The sequence below is a fragment of the Salvelinus sp. IW2-2015 genome, linkage group LG20 (genome assembly GCF_002910315.2).
Source record: "Salvelinus sp. IW2-2015 linkage group LG20, ASM291031v2, whole genome shotgun sequence".
Taxonomy (NCBI): domain Eukaryota; kingdom Metazoa; phylum Chordata; class Actinopteri; order Salmoniformes; family Salmonidae; genus Salvelinus; species Salvelinus sp. IW2-2015.
Genome location: NC_036860.1, coordinates 64,157,930 through 64,172,894, shown reverse-complemented (window position 1 = coordinate 64,172,894; position 14,965 = coordinate 64,157,930). Strand labels below are relative to the sequence as shown.

The following is a 14,965-nucleotide window of genomic DNA, read 5'->3' as shown; positions in this document are numbered from 1 at the left end:
AGTAACCTACCCTACCAACTACAGTCTGTCTCTGCTGCAGAACAACAGAGATGATACCCAGTACTACTACAACTACAGTCTGTCTCTGTCTTCTGCTGCAAACAACAGAGATGATACCCAGTACTACTACAACTACAGTTCTCTGTCTCTGTCTCTGCTGCAGAACAACAGAGATGATACCAGTACTACTACAACTACAGTCTGTCTCTGTCTCTGCTGCAGAACAACACAGAGATGATCCAGTACTACTACAACTACAGTCTGCTCTGCTGCTGTGCTCTGCTGGCAGAACAACAGAGATGATACCCAGTACTACTACAACTACAGTCTGTCTGTCTCTCTGCTCTGCTGCAGAACAACAGAGAGATATACCCAGTACTACTACAACTACACAGTCTGTCTCTGCTCTGCAGAACAACAGAGATGATCCAGTACTACTACAACTACAGTCTGTCTCTGTCTCTGCTCTGCTGCAGAACAACAGAGATGATACCCAGTACTACTACAACTACAGTCTGTCTCTGTCTCTGCTCTGCTGCAGAACAACAGAGATGATACCCAGTACTACTACAACTACAGTCTGTCTCTGTCTCTGTCTCTGTGCAGAACAACAGAGATGATACCCAGTACTACTACAACTACAGTCTGTCTCTGTCTCTGCTGCAGAACAACAGAGATGATACCCAGTACTACTACAACTACAGTCTGTCTCTGCTGCAGAACAACAGAGATGATACCCAGTACTACTACAACTACAGTCTGTCTCTGTCTCTGCTGCAGAACAACAGAGATGATACCCAGTACTACTACAACTACAGTCTGTCTCTTGCTCTGCTGCAGAACAACAGAGATAATATCCAGTACTACTACAACTACAGTCTGTCTCTGTCTCTGCTGCAGAACAACAGAGATGATACAGTACTACTACAACTACAGTCTGTCTCTGCTCTGCTGCAGAACAACAGAGATGCAGAGTTGCCTTTAAAAACCAATAACAATAAAGAGTAACAACGTAAATATTCTGTAACCCTCTAGGAAGATACGTGTAAAACATTGGCAGAACATTGCCTGATTTGAGTGTGTGTGTCCCCAACAGGGTGACGTCCTCTTGACAAAGTGTACATACAACACAGAGGACAGGAGCCAGCCTACAGTGGTGAGTATGTTTGGTTTTCACTACAAGTGCAGCCATGCAATATAGCAAATGGTTATGCAGACCGCAAACATGCATACACGCATACATGCACACGTGCACTTGAAGGCGAGTCTAGACTGACTGCTCTACAAACCACCTTCATAAATAACTCAATACTATTTATAGAATAGTCAGTTAATCACAATCTACCCATGATACATAACGGTTTCGATGCTCTTCACAGCAGTGGCTGTGTTCGAAGCARCTATCCAGTAACTTTAGCCAACCAGCTTAATGTGTTTAATGTGGGTATATCCTCCTACCACAGACAGACAGGGCTCAGAGCGGCTCTACTGCCCAGCTCAGATCTCAGTAATCTGGGGTCAGACACAGTGAGAAGGAGGCTCTGGGCTGGAGGATGATGATGATGCTCTCTCCTCCTCTCCTCTGATGCTGAGAACAGTGGGACAGAAGTGGACACACACACTCACTCTTACACACGTACAATTGCACGAACAGACACATGCACAAATATAAACACACATACTCACACACTGTCCTCAGTGTTTCTGGTGTTATGATGAGGGCATGCTCTCTCCTCTACTCTGATGCTGAGAGCAGTGAACTCACACACTGTCCTCATTGTTTCTGGAGTTATGATGAGGGCATGGAGGAAATCCTGCAGTTATGTTGAGGGCATGGAGGAAATCCTGGGGTTATGATGAGGGCATGGAGGAAATCCTGGGGTTATGATGAGGGCATGGAGGAAATCCTGGGGTTATGAGAAAGTTTCTCTTTCCTCCAGAGGTTGCAATATAGTGAGGAAATTGTTACAGAGAGAGATACTTTGGATCGTCTGCAATCAGATTGCATTGAGCAACAAGATCTGAATGAACAGCTGTCTTTCTCATCTGTTTTTGGTAAATACATTTTTCCTTTGTTGATATCTGTCTTTTGATATTCAAGTGGGATGTATGTGGAGGAGTCTTGAAATGTATATGTATGGGGAGGAGTCTGGAATGTATGGGGAGGAGACTGGAATGTATATGTATGGGGAGGAGACTGGAATGTATGGGGAGGAGACTGGAATGTATATGTATGGGGAGGGTCTGGAATTATGGGGGAGACTGGAATGTATATGTATGGGGAGAGACTGGAATGTATATGTATGGGGAGGAGTCTGAAATGTATATGTATGGGGAGGAACTGGAATGCATATGTATGGGGAGGAGTCTGGAATGTATATGTATGGGGAGGGTCTGGAATGTATATGTATGGGGAGGAGTCTGAAATGTATATGTATGGGAGGAGACTGGAATGTATATGTATGGGAGGGGTCTGGAATGTATGGGGAGAGAGTCTGAAATGTATATGTATGGGAGGAGACTGGAATGTATATGTATGGGGAGGGGTCTGGAATGTATATGTATGGGGAGGAGACTGGAATGTATATGTATAGGAGGGTCTGGAATGTATATGTATAGGGAGGGGTCTGGAATGTATATGTATGGGGAGGAGTCTGAAATGTATATGTATGGGGAGGGGTCTGGAATGTATGGGGAGGAGACTGGAATATATGGGGAGGGGTCTGGATGTATGGGAGAGAGACTGGAATGTATGGGGAGGAGTCTGAATGTATGGGGAGGAGTCTGGAATGTATGGGGAGGAGACTGGAATGTATGGGGAGGAGTCTGGAAATTTTATTTATATTTATTTCACCTTTATTTAACCAGGTAGGCAAGTTGAGACAAGTTCTCGTTTGCAACTACGACCTGGCCAAGATAAAGCAAAGCAGTTTGACACATACAACAACACAGAGTTACACATGGAATAAACAAACATACAATCAAAAATACAGTAGAAAAATCTATATACAGCATGTGCAAATGAGGTAGGATAAGAGAGGTAAGGCAATAAATAGGTCATGGTGGCAAAGTAATTACAATATAGCAATTAAATACTGGAATGGTAGGATGTACAGAGGATGAATGTGTAATTAGAGATACTGGGGTGCAAAGGAGCAAAATAAATAAATAAATACAGTATGGGGATGAGGTAGATTGGATGGGCTATTTACAAATGAGCTATGTACAGGTGCAGTGATCTGTGAGCTGCTCTGACAGCTGGTGCTTAAAGCTTGTGAGGGAGGTAAGAGTCTCCAGCTTCAGAGATTTTTGCAGTTCGTTCCAGTCATTGGCAGCAGAGAACTGGAAGGAGAGCGGCCAAAGGAGGAATTGGCTTCGGGGGTGACCAGTGAGATATACCTGCTGGAGCGCGTGCTATGGGTGGGTGCTGCTATGGTGACCAGTGAGCTGAGATAAGGCGGGGCTTTACCTAGCAGAGACTTGGAGATGACCTGGAGCCAGTGAGTTTGGCGATGAGTATGAAGCGATGGCAGCAAATGAGAGCGTACAGGTTCCAGTGGTGGGTAATATATGGGCTTTGGTGACAAAACAGATGGCACCATGATAAACTGCATCCAATTTGTTGAGTAGAGTGTTGAAGGCTATTTTATAATTATACATGCGAAGTCGGATGGTAGGATAGCGTCAGTTTTACAAGGGTAGTTTGGCTGCATGAGTGAAGGATTGCTTTGTTGTGAAAAGGAAGCCGCATTCTAGATTTATTTTTGGATGGAGAGTTGAGTTGTATATGAGGGTATGGAATGTATATGTATCGGAGGGGTCTGGAGTAATATGTTATGAGGTCTGGATTATATTTATGGGGGAGGGCGTCTGGAATGTATATGTATGGCAGGAGGTCTGGAATGTATATGTATAGGGAGGGGTCTGGGAATGTGTGGAGGCAGTCTTGAATGTAAGGAAGGAAGTCTGGAATGTTATATGTATGGGGAGGGGTCTGGAATGTAATAGTATAGGGAGGGGTCTGGAATGTATATGTATGGGAAGCGGGTCTGGAATGAATATGTATGGGGAGTCTGGAATGTATATTGTATGGGAGGAGACTGGGAATGCTTATATGTATGGGGAGGAGCGTCTGAAATTTATGGGAGGAGTCTGGAAATGTATAGGAAGGAGTCTGGAATGTATATGTATGGGGATGGGTCCTGGGATGTATGGGAGGAGTCTGGAATGTATAGGAAGGAGTCTGGAATGGTATATGTATTGGGGAGGAGTCTGGAATTGGCTTAAGTGGGGAGGGGTCTGGAATGGTATATGATATAGGAGGGTCTGGAATGTATGGGGATGAGTCTGGAGTATATGAAGATCGGAATGTATGGGAGGGTCTGGAATGTATATGTATAGGAGGGTCTGGATGATAGGGAGGGGGTCTGGAATGTATAGGAAGGAGTTGAATGTATATGTATAGGGAGAGGTCTGGAAATGTACGGGGAGGAGTCTGGAATGTATAGGAAGGAGTCTGGGATGTATATGTATGAGGAAAGGAGTCTGGAATGTATATGTATGGGAGCGGGTCTTGGAATGTTATATGTATTAGGAGAGGGGTCTGGAATGTATATGTATGGGGAGGAGTCTGGAATGTATATTGTATGGGAAGGAGTCTGGAATGTATAGAGTGTCTGGATCATTGATAGGAGAGTCTGAATGTATAGATGGTATGGGGAGGGGTCTGGAATGTATTATGTATGGGGAGGGTCTGAATGTATATGTTATGGGAGGAGGTCTGGAATGTATATGTATGGGGAGGAGTCTGGATGTATATGTATGGGAGGAGTCTGAATGTAAATGTATAGGAAGGAGTCTGGAAAGTATATGTATGGGGAGGAGTCTGGAATGTATATGTATTGGGAGGAGTCTGGAATGTATATGTCATAGGGAGGAGTCTGGAATGTATAATGTATGGGAGGAGTCTGGAATGTATATGTATAGGAGGAGTCATGGACAAGTATATGTATGGGAGGAGTCTGAAATGTATATGTATGAGGGAGGAGTTATGAAATGTATGAGTATGGGGAGGAGTCTGGAAATGTATATTGATAGGAAGGAAGTCTGGAATGTATATGTATGGGGAGTGATGTCTGGAATGATATATGTATAGGTGGGAGGAGTCTGGAATGTATATGTATGGGGAGGAGTCTGGAATGTATTATGTATAGGAAGGAGTCTGGAATGTATATGTATGGGGAGGAGTCTGATGGATTGTAGGAAGGAGAGTCTGGAATGATATGTATGGGGAAAGGGAGTCTGGCAATGTATATGTATTCGAGGACCGTCTGGAATGTATGTTGGAAGGAGTCTGGTAATGTATATGTAGAGGAGTCTGGAATGTATGGGAAGGAGTCTGCGAATGTATATGTAGTGGGAGGCTGGAATTTATGAGGTGGAGAGGAAGGATTCTGGAATGTTAATTATGGGAGGGTCTGGAATGTATATGTTAGACATCTAAAGTTGTATGGAGGAGTCTGGATGTATAGTAATTGGGAGCAGTCTGGAAATGATGAGGAAGGAGTCTGGAAGTAATGTATGGGAAGGAGTCTGAGAAATGTATATGCTATAGGAGAGTCTGGAATGTAATGTTATGGGAGGGAGTCTGGAATGTATGGGAGGAGTCTGGAATGTATATGTATAGGGAGGGGTCTGGAATGTATGGGAGGAGTCTGGAATGTATATGTATAGGGAGGGGTCTGGAATGTATGGGAGGAGTCTGGAATGTATGAGAGGAATCTTGACTGATGATCATTCTCTTGCTTGAATAACCTGTGTAGTTGCTACTACTGACAGTATTGATTTTATTGACATGTTTGATTGACATAATGAGCGGGACACTCCCCTGGGAGGATATATAGGTGCCTCCCACCCTTTTCCTACTCAAAGCGCTGAAGAAAACGATTGATGCGGAAATGTAAGCTGATTGTTTACTTGTCCTGTCAATAAATCTATCAGATTTACCCAGCAACGGAGAGCTCCTTTTTCTTTATTTTCCTGGATAGTCACCAGTTGAAGTWTCCTGGGGTAAGGAATGATAGTCACCAGTTGAAGTYTCCTGGGGTAAGGAATGACAGTCACCAGTTGAAGTATCCTGCAGTAAGGATGTTTTTTTGACTCACACACTGTCCTCAGTGATGCCTGAGCTAGCTGTTTCTGGGGATAGGATGAAGGCATGGAGCTAAACCCAGGAACCTGACTCCTCTCTCTCTCTCTCCCTTCCTCTCCCTCCCTCTGTCTCCCTATCTTTCTCTCCCCCTGTTTCCCTCTCTCTCCCTATCTTTCTCTCTGTCTCTCTCTCCTCATTTTAATCCAGGGAGGCTTTGGGATCATGGAGGAGATGTGTGTGAACTATGTACACTACTACCCCAGAACTCAATTAGAGCTCTGTAAGAGTAACGTTGACCCTGGATACCTGCAGAAGTACTTCAGCTTCATCAACAGGTAATATACAGTACACGGGCACCACAGAAGGTTGGTAAAGGGGATGACGGCTCATAATAATGTCTGGAACGGAGCGAATMAAATGGCATGTGTTAGATAAGATTCCCTGATGTTTTTGATACCATTCCACTAATTCTGCTCCAGCCATGAGCCCATCCTCCCCAATTAAGGTGCCACCAACCTCCTGTGACGGGCACACCAACTTGGGGGAGTGGGCGCGTGCGTGCACACACACACACACACACACACACACACACACACACACACACACACACACACACCACACACACACACCACACACACACAACACACACACACACACACACACACACACACACCACACACACACACAGTAGCTTCATTCTACGGTACACCCATTCTTCTTTAAGAAAAAGCTAGCTGTCATCTTTAACCAAACACACACTGCATCTTGATTTCCGTTTTTTGCTGACTCAGCTACCATTAGAGAATCAATCTCTGGAGAACAATCAATATTCTCCTCATCAAACAGCTGTTATTGTTCAGCAGATTAAATCCACTCGCACAGACCTCACACGAACCAGCAGAAGAAAACTGCTCATTCCATTCCTTATATAAAACAATCACCAACACAAGGTCGAGAGGTGTGACGACTATGTCACATAAAATTCAAAGAGTTTGGGAACAGATTTGTGATGTCCCAATACCATGGCATCGTGTTTATGAACTGATARGCAAAAACAGCAATGTACGCATCAATCCGTACTATTCAATTTAAACAAAATTATTAAAAACTTTAAACATCTATATATGGGGCATTGAACAGTCAGATTGTGCAGACTGCCACGAGGAAACAGAATGAAAGGATKATTTCTCTTGGTACTGTCCTTCGGTGGTTATGAAGTCATAATGTCTGTGTTCAGATGGACCWACAAACAGTARTGTTAGGAGATCTGAAAATCCACAATCAAAAGGAAATATGATTATACTCTTAGGTAAAGTATTTATTTTCAGGGAAATCAATAGAAATGGTACAAATAGAGAGGTTCATGACCCTCGTAAGACATCACAGTAAAATATAGGGATGAATTGCAAAAGGAAAGAGTAAAATGGGTAAAGATGGGTTAGTCTGTAAACATCTGAGGGAGCTCTACGYACAATTCCTTRSACCTCATGGCTTGGTTTKTGCTCTGACYTGCACTGTCAACRGTGGGACCTRWTATAYACAGGTGTGTGCCTTTCCAAATCATGTCCAATCAATTGAATTTACCACAAGTGGACTCCAATCAAGTTGTGGAAACATCTCAAAGATGTTCATTGGAAACAGGATGCACCTGAGCTCAATTTCGAGTCTCATAGCAAAGGGTCTGAATACTTATGTACATTTCTGTTTTTTATTTTTAATACATTTGCAGAAAATCTAAAAAACTGTTTTTGCTTTGTCATTATGGGGTATTGTGTGTAGATTGCTGAGGATTTTTTATTTAATCCATTTTAGAATAAGGCTGTAATGTAACAAAATGTGGAAAAAGTCKAGGGGTCTGAATACTTTCTGAAGGCACAGTATAAAAGGGGATTAGAAAGGATGCAGGTAATGGTATTTGATAGATTCCAGTTCTTTCATAGATGGTCTACCTCCCATTCCATATTCATTCACATAAACCTGGTTCTCCGTATGCTCCTTATTTGTTTTTACAACAAGCTCTGTCTATGAGGGAGTACTAACATGAGCTTGACCATGACCATGCTTGGACATTCAATGTCTCATCCTCCCTCCCTCACCCTCCTTCACTGTCCTCTCATCCTCCCCTGCTCCCTCCCCCCCTACCAAATCCTCCTTCACTGTCCTCTCATCCTCCCTGCTCCCTCCTCCCTCCCTTTACCAATCCTCCTTCACTGTCTCTCATCCTCCCCTCTTATACCCCCTCTCTCCCTACTTCACCCTCCTTCACTGTCCTCTCATCCTCCCCTCTTACTACCCCCCCCCCCACCTCACCCTCCCCCCTCCCATGCTCCTCCTCTCAGGTTCCAGGGTGGTGATGCGTGTAGCTGTGGTCAGACCAGTGTGACGGACCAGTTCTCCTCATTGTCCTGGGACTCCTTCAGTGGAGAGGTGCTGAACTCTCTCTACAACACCGCTCCCATCTCCATGGCCTGTAACCAGTCCTCTGCCAAGCTCTTCCCTGTGAGTATAGTACAGGACAGTAGAGTACAGTTATAGTATAGGACAGGACAGTAGAGTACAGTTATAGTATAGGACAGGAAAGTAGAGTACAGTTATAGTAAATATTATAAATATTACACTGGAGAAGAAGGCAGTCATTTTAAAGGTCCCCAACCGATTGTGTTTTTTTATTTGTTTATTTGCGTTGTTTGTAACTTATTTTTGTACTTATTTTGTACATAATGTTGCCGCGACTGTCTCTTATGACCCGAAAATAACWTCTGGACATCAGGACTGCGATTACTCACCACAGACTGTCAGAATCCTTTTTTTCTTTTAATGAGTCTGAGGAGCCCGACGTGAACAATATACTGCTTTCTCAGGAACAGGCCCAGATCCCTGTGATTTGCGTGAAGAGGAGGCGGAGAAAAAGGGGCCAGAGGGTGGGCAGCCTTCTGAGAATTCATAGGTGATCGAATAAACCCCCACTTCCTTCCATTCTGCTAGCAAACGTGCAGTCTTTGGACAATACAATAGATGACCTACGCAGAAGATTAAACTACCAACYGGACATTCAACACTGTAATATCTTATGCTTCACMGAGTCGTGGCTGAARYACYACACTATCAACATACAGCTGGCTGGTTATACGCTGCACCGGCAGGATAGAACAGCTGCATTTGGTAAGACAAGGTGCGGCGGACTATGTATTTTTGTAAATAACAGCTGGTTCACGATATCTAAGGAAGTCTCAAACTATTGCTCGCCTGAGGTAGAGTATCTCATGATAAGCTGTAGACCACACTATCCACCTAGAGAGTTTTCATCTGTATTTTTCATAGCTGTTTACATACCACCACAGTCAGAGGCTAGCACTAAGACAGCATTGAATGAGCTGTATTCCGCCCTAAGCAAACAAGAAAACGCTCACCCAGAGGCGGCGCTCCTAGTAGCTGAGGACTTTAATGCAGGGAAACCTAAATCTGTTTTGCCAAATTTCTATCAGCATGTTAAATGTGCAACCAGAGGAAAAAACACTCTGGACCACCTTTACTCCACAGACAGAGACGCATACAAAGCTCTCCCTTGCCCTCCATTTGGCAAATCTGACCATAATTCTATCCTCCTGATTCCTGCTTACAAGCAAAAATTAAATCAGGAAGCACCCGTGGCTAGATCAATAAAACAGTGATCAGATGAAGCAAATGCTAAGCTACAAGACTGTTTTGCTAGCACAGACTGGAATATGTTCTGGGATTCCTCCGATGGCATTGAGGAGTACACCACATCAGTRATTGGCTTCATCAAGTGCATTGATGACGTTGTCCCCACAGTGACTGTACGTACATACCCCAACCAGAAGCCATGGATTACAGGCAACATCCACACTGAGCTAATGGCCAGAGCTGCCACTTTCAAGGAGCGGGACTCTAACCCGGAAGCTTATAAGAAATCCCGCTATGCCCTCCGACGAACCGTCAAACAGGCAAAGCGTCATTACAGGACTAAGATTGAATCGTACTACACCGGCTCTTACGCTTGTCGGATGTGGCAGGGCTTGCAAACCATTACAGACTATGAAAGGGAAGCACAGCCGAGAGCTGCCCAGTGACACAAGCCTCTCAGATGAGCTAAACTACTTCTATGCTCGCCTCGAGGCAAATAACACTGAAACATGCATGAGAGCACCAGCTGTTCCGGACAACTGTGTGATCACTATCTCCGCAGCCGATGTGAGTAAGACCTTTAAACAGGTGAACATTCACAAGGTCGCAGGGCCAGATGGATTACCAGGACGTGTACTCTGAGCATGCACTGACCAAATGGCAAGTGTCTTCACTGACATTTTCAACCTCTCCCTATCCAAGTCTGTAATACCAACATGTTTAAAGCAGACCGCCATAGTGCCTGTGCCCAAGAACACTAAGGTAACCTGCTTAAATGACTACCGACCTGTAGCACTGACGTCTGTAGCCATGAAGTGCTTTGAAAGGCTGGTCATGGCTCACATATACATCATTATCCCAGAAATCCTAGACCCACTCTAATTTGCATACCACCCCAAAAGATCCACAGATGATGCAATCTCTATTGCACTCCACACTGCCCTTTCACACCTGGACAAAAGGAACACCTATGTGAGAATGCTATTCATTGACTATAGCTCAGCGATTAACACCATAGTGCCCTCAAAGCTCATCATTAAGCTAAGGACCCTTTGGACTAAACACGTCCCTCTGCAACTGGATCCTGGACTTCCTGACGGGCCACCCCCAGTTTTTCAGGGTAGGTAACAACACATCCGCTACACTGATCCTCAACACAGGGGCCCCTCAGGGATGCGTGCTCAGTCCCCRCCTGTCCCCTCATGTTCACTCATGACTGCACGGCCAGGCACGACACTATCATTAAGTTTGCAGATGACACAACAATGGTAGGCCTGATCACCGACAACGACAAGACAGCCTATAGAGAGGAGGTCAGAGACCTGGCCGTGTGGTGCCAGGACAACAACCTCTCCCTCAACGTGATCAAGACAAAAGAGATGATTTTGGACTACAGGAAAAAGAGGACCGGGCACGCCCCTATTCTCAATGATGGGGCTGCAGTGGAGCAGGTTGAAAACTTCAACTTCCTTGGCGTCCACATCACCAACAAACGAACATGGTCCAAGCACACCAAGACAGTCGTGAAGAGGGCACGACAAAACCTATTCCCCTGAGGAGACTGAAAAGATTTGGCATGGGTCCTCATATCCTCAAAAGGTTCTACAGCTGCACCATTGAGAGCATCCTGACTGGAAACTAACTCTACCGTATAGGGACCTGGTGACTGGAGACTAACTCTATCGTCTCGGGACCTGGTGACTGGAGACTAACTCTACCGTATAGGACCTGCGTGACCTGGGAATATACGAGTACACGCGGACCTGTCTGTGTGACTGGAGACTAACGGTCTACGTAGTAAGGGACTGGTGACTGGAGACTAATCTCAACCTCTGTATAGGGACCCTGATGACTTCGAGACTAACTCTAACCGTATAGGGACCTGCGTGACCTTGATGAGGGAAGACTTAACTCTACCGTATAGAGACCTGGTGGAAACCGGATGAACAACTCTACTCATATAGAAGACTGGTGACTGAAAGACTCTACCGTATACCGGGACGCCTGGTGACTGGAGAATAACCTCTACCGTAATGGAACCATGGTGACTGGAGACCAAACTCTACCGTATAAGAGACCTTTGTTGACTCGGAGACTAATCCTATACCGGTAATAGGCGACCCTGGTGACTGGAGACTAACTCTAGCTCGACTGCTGAGCTATCTACGTAGGACCCTGGCAACACTCTTACCTATATGGTGACTTGGAGAACTAACTCTACCCGTATAGGACCTGGTGACTGGAGACTAACTCTCCCGTATACGGGACCTTGGTGACTGGAGACTAACTCTACGCTATAGGACCTGGTGACTGGAGACAACCTCTAAAACCTGGTAGATGGAACTGGTGATGGAGACTAACTCTACCGTATAGAGACCTGGTGACTGGAGAAACTAACTCTACATACGTATAGAGACTTGGTGACTGAACTAACTCTACCGTAATAGAGACCTGTTGACTGGAGACTAACTCTACCGTATAGGGACCTGGTGACTGGAGACTAACTCTACGTATAGGGACTGGTGACTGGAGACTAACTCTACCGTATAGAGACCTGGGTGACTGGAGACTAACTCTACCGTATAGGGACCTGTAAGGTGACTGGAGACTAACTCTAAACCCGTACACTAGAGGACTGGTGACTGGAGACTAACTCTACCGTATAGGGACTGGTGACTGGAGACAACTCTATCACGTATAGAGACCTCTGGGACTGGAGACTAAACTACTACCGTATAGAGACCTGGTGACTGGAGACTAACTCTACCGTATAGAGACCTGGTGACTGGAGACTAACCTACCGTATAGAGACCTTGGCTCGGACTGAGGGGAGACTAACTCTAGTATAGAGACCTGGTGACTGAGACCATAACTCTACGTATACGGGATCCATGTGAACTGGGAACTAATCCTACGTATAGAGACCTGGTGATGGAACGACTAACACTCACCGTAATAAGGGACTGGTGACTGGAACCAACTCTTACCGTATAGGAAGACCTGGTGGACTGAGACTAACTCTACCGTATACGAGAACCTGTGATGGACTCTTACCGGAGACTGGTACTGAGACGTACTTACCGTATAGAGGACCATGGTGACTGGTCAAGATCTAACTCTTACTATTAGACCGTTAGGTACTGGAGGACCTACGTAGGACGTGACTGGAGTACTTAAACTCTTACCGATAGACTGTGATGGCGACTCTCGACCGTGACTGGAGACAACATCTACTCGTATAGAAGACTGTGACCTGGAGACTAACTTACCGTATAGAGACCTTGGTGGACTGGAGACTAACTCGTAATCCTGGTGACTGAGCATAGACTCTCGTTAGGACTGGATGGACTAACTCTACCCGTATAGGGACCTTGGTGCACTGGATGACTAACTCTAACCGTATAGGACCGTGGTGACTGAGAGCAGAACAACTTACCGTATAGAGACCCTGCGTGCGTGGAGAACTAACTGACCTAAGACGTATGATAACTCTGGACCTGGTGACTGGAGACTAACTCTACCGTATAAGACCTGGTGACTGGAGACTAACTCTACCGTATAGAGAACCTGTGACTGAGACTATCTCTACCGTATAGAGACCTGGTGACTGGAGACTAACTCTACCGTATAGGGACCTGGTGACTGGGAGACTAACTCTACCGTATAGGGACCTGGTGACTGGAGACCACTCTACCTATGAGACCTGGGATGGAGACTAACTTTACCGTATAGAGACCCTGGTGACTTGGAAAGACCAACTCTACCGTATAGAGACCTGGTGACTGGAGACTAACTCTACCGTATAGAGACCTGGTGACTGGAGACTAACTCTACCGTATAAGAGACCGTGAGTGACTGGAGACTAACTCTACCGTATAGGAATATTCTCATAAGAAACACTGCACAGAAAACACATAACCACCACACACCGATAACAACCACCACAGCTTCAAATGTGCGCTTAACCATCACACAAAACAAGTTCAAAAGATTTACATACACTTAAGTCTTCACAGTACAATGATTTCACACACACAAACCACACACACCACCACACACACACACACAACACACACACCACACACACACACACACACACACACACACACACACACACACAACACACCACACACACTACACACACACATATCAAGCTACAATCACACACAACAGCAACCCACACTACACACACACACCACACATCACACACACCACCACACCCACACACACACACACACCTTGCCTGACTGACTGCTTCTGTGTTTTGTTTGTGCCAGGGCGACTGGGAAAGGCAGGAGCTTCCTGTTGTGACATCACAGCTCCAGAGGCCCCGCTACCCGTGTGAGGGGGGCAAGCTGCCCTCCCAGAGCAGTGAGCCCACCGTGGTGCAGCCTGACAGGGGGGAGGAGGTCTGACGCCCCTCTCCTCTGTCTGAATATCAACCCCCCTTCTTCTCTTTCTCTCTCTGGTGATCTATTTCACCTCCACTACATCAACAACACAAGGACTAGCATGATATCAGCTCTGTCATCATCACATTCCAGAATTATTACACAGTGAATTAAAACAACATACTCCAACATCTCATTGGACAATACATATCTGGTGAGAATCTTAAAACGTTGTCACATTGTTGGGTGAAGATACTGGTGGATAAATATGAAGCTTGATTTTACTGGTCGTCGTGGTTTATCATTTTAAGCTGTATGTTAATCAGTGACATCAAGAACTGCATATCAATGATACATGTTAAAGTCTTCTAAACCTGTCACTTAATTGATTTGGACATATAGGACCAGTTTCCCAGAGGCAGATTAAGCCTAGTTCTAGTCCCATGCTTAACGAATCACATTATTGTCGATCCCAAAGAAAGAATTCCTGCATTGCATTTGAAATGAATCAATAAAGTGTATTGAAGAATTCACAGGCAAGCAGTTCTACCTTTTGTTTTATACAGGCAAGTAATTATCTTTCGTTAATTCATTATCATTGACTCCAATACACTGGGTATTCAGTTCTGCAATTAACATAGCGCAGTATACAACACTAATATGAACAAAACAGCTAAATTAAACCAATGGGATCATTTAACATGCTCACATATAGAGTACCACAGTAAGAGTCATAATACCCATAAAACCTAGCGGTCAAACAGGGAAATGGTGCCAA

At 45.0% G+C, this 14,965-nt stretch overlaps 1 protein-coding gene across 1 annotated transcript in view; it reads left to right on the top strand.

The window, feature by feature from the left end:
* The window catches only part of LOC111980057 (dopamine beta-hydroxylase-like), a 49,445-nt gene extending 34,725 nt beyond the window's left edge, over window positions 1–14,720 (top strand). The window contains 4 exon segments of the mRNA XM_070449771.1: window positions 1,097–1,156; window positions 6,359–6,486; window positions 8,491–8,650; window positions 14,074–14,720. Coding sequence (XP_070305872.1) covers window positions 1,097–1,156; window positions 6,359–6,486; window positions 8,491–8,650; window positions 14,074–14,211 — 486 coding nt within the window. The 3' untranslated portion in view covers window positions 14,212–14,720.
* The last annotated feature ends 245 nt before the right edge of the window (window positions 14,721–14,965 follow it).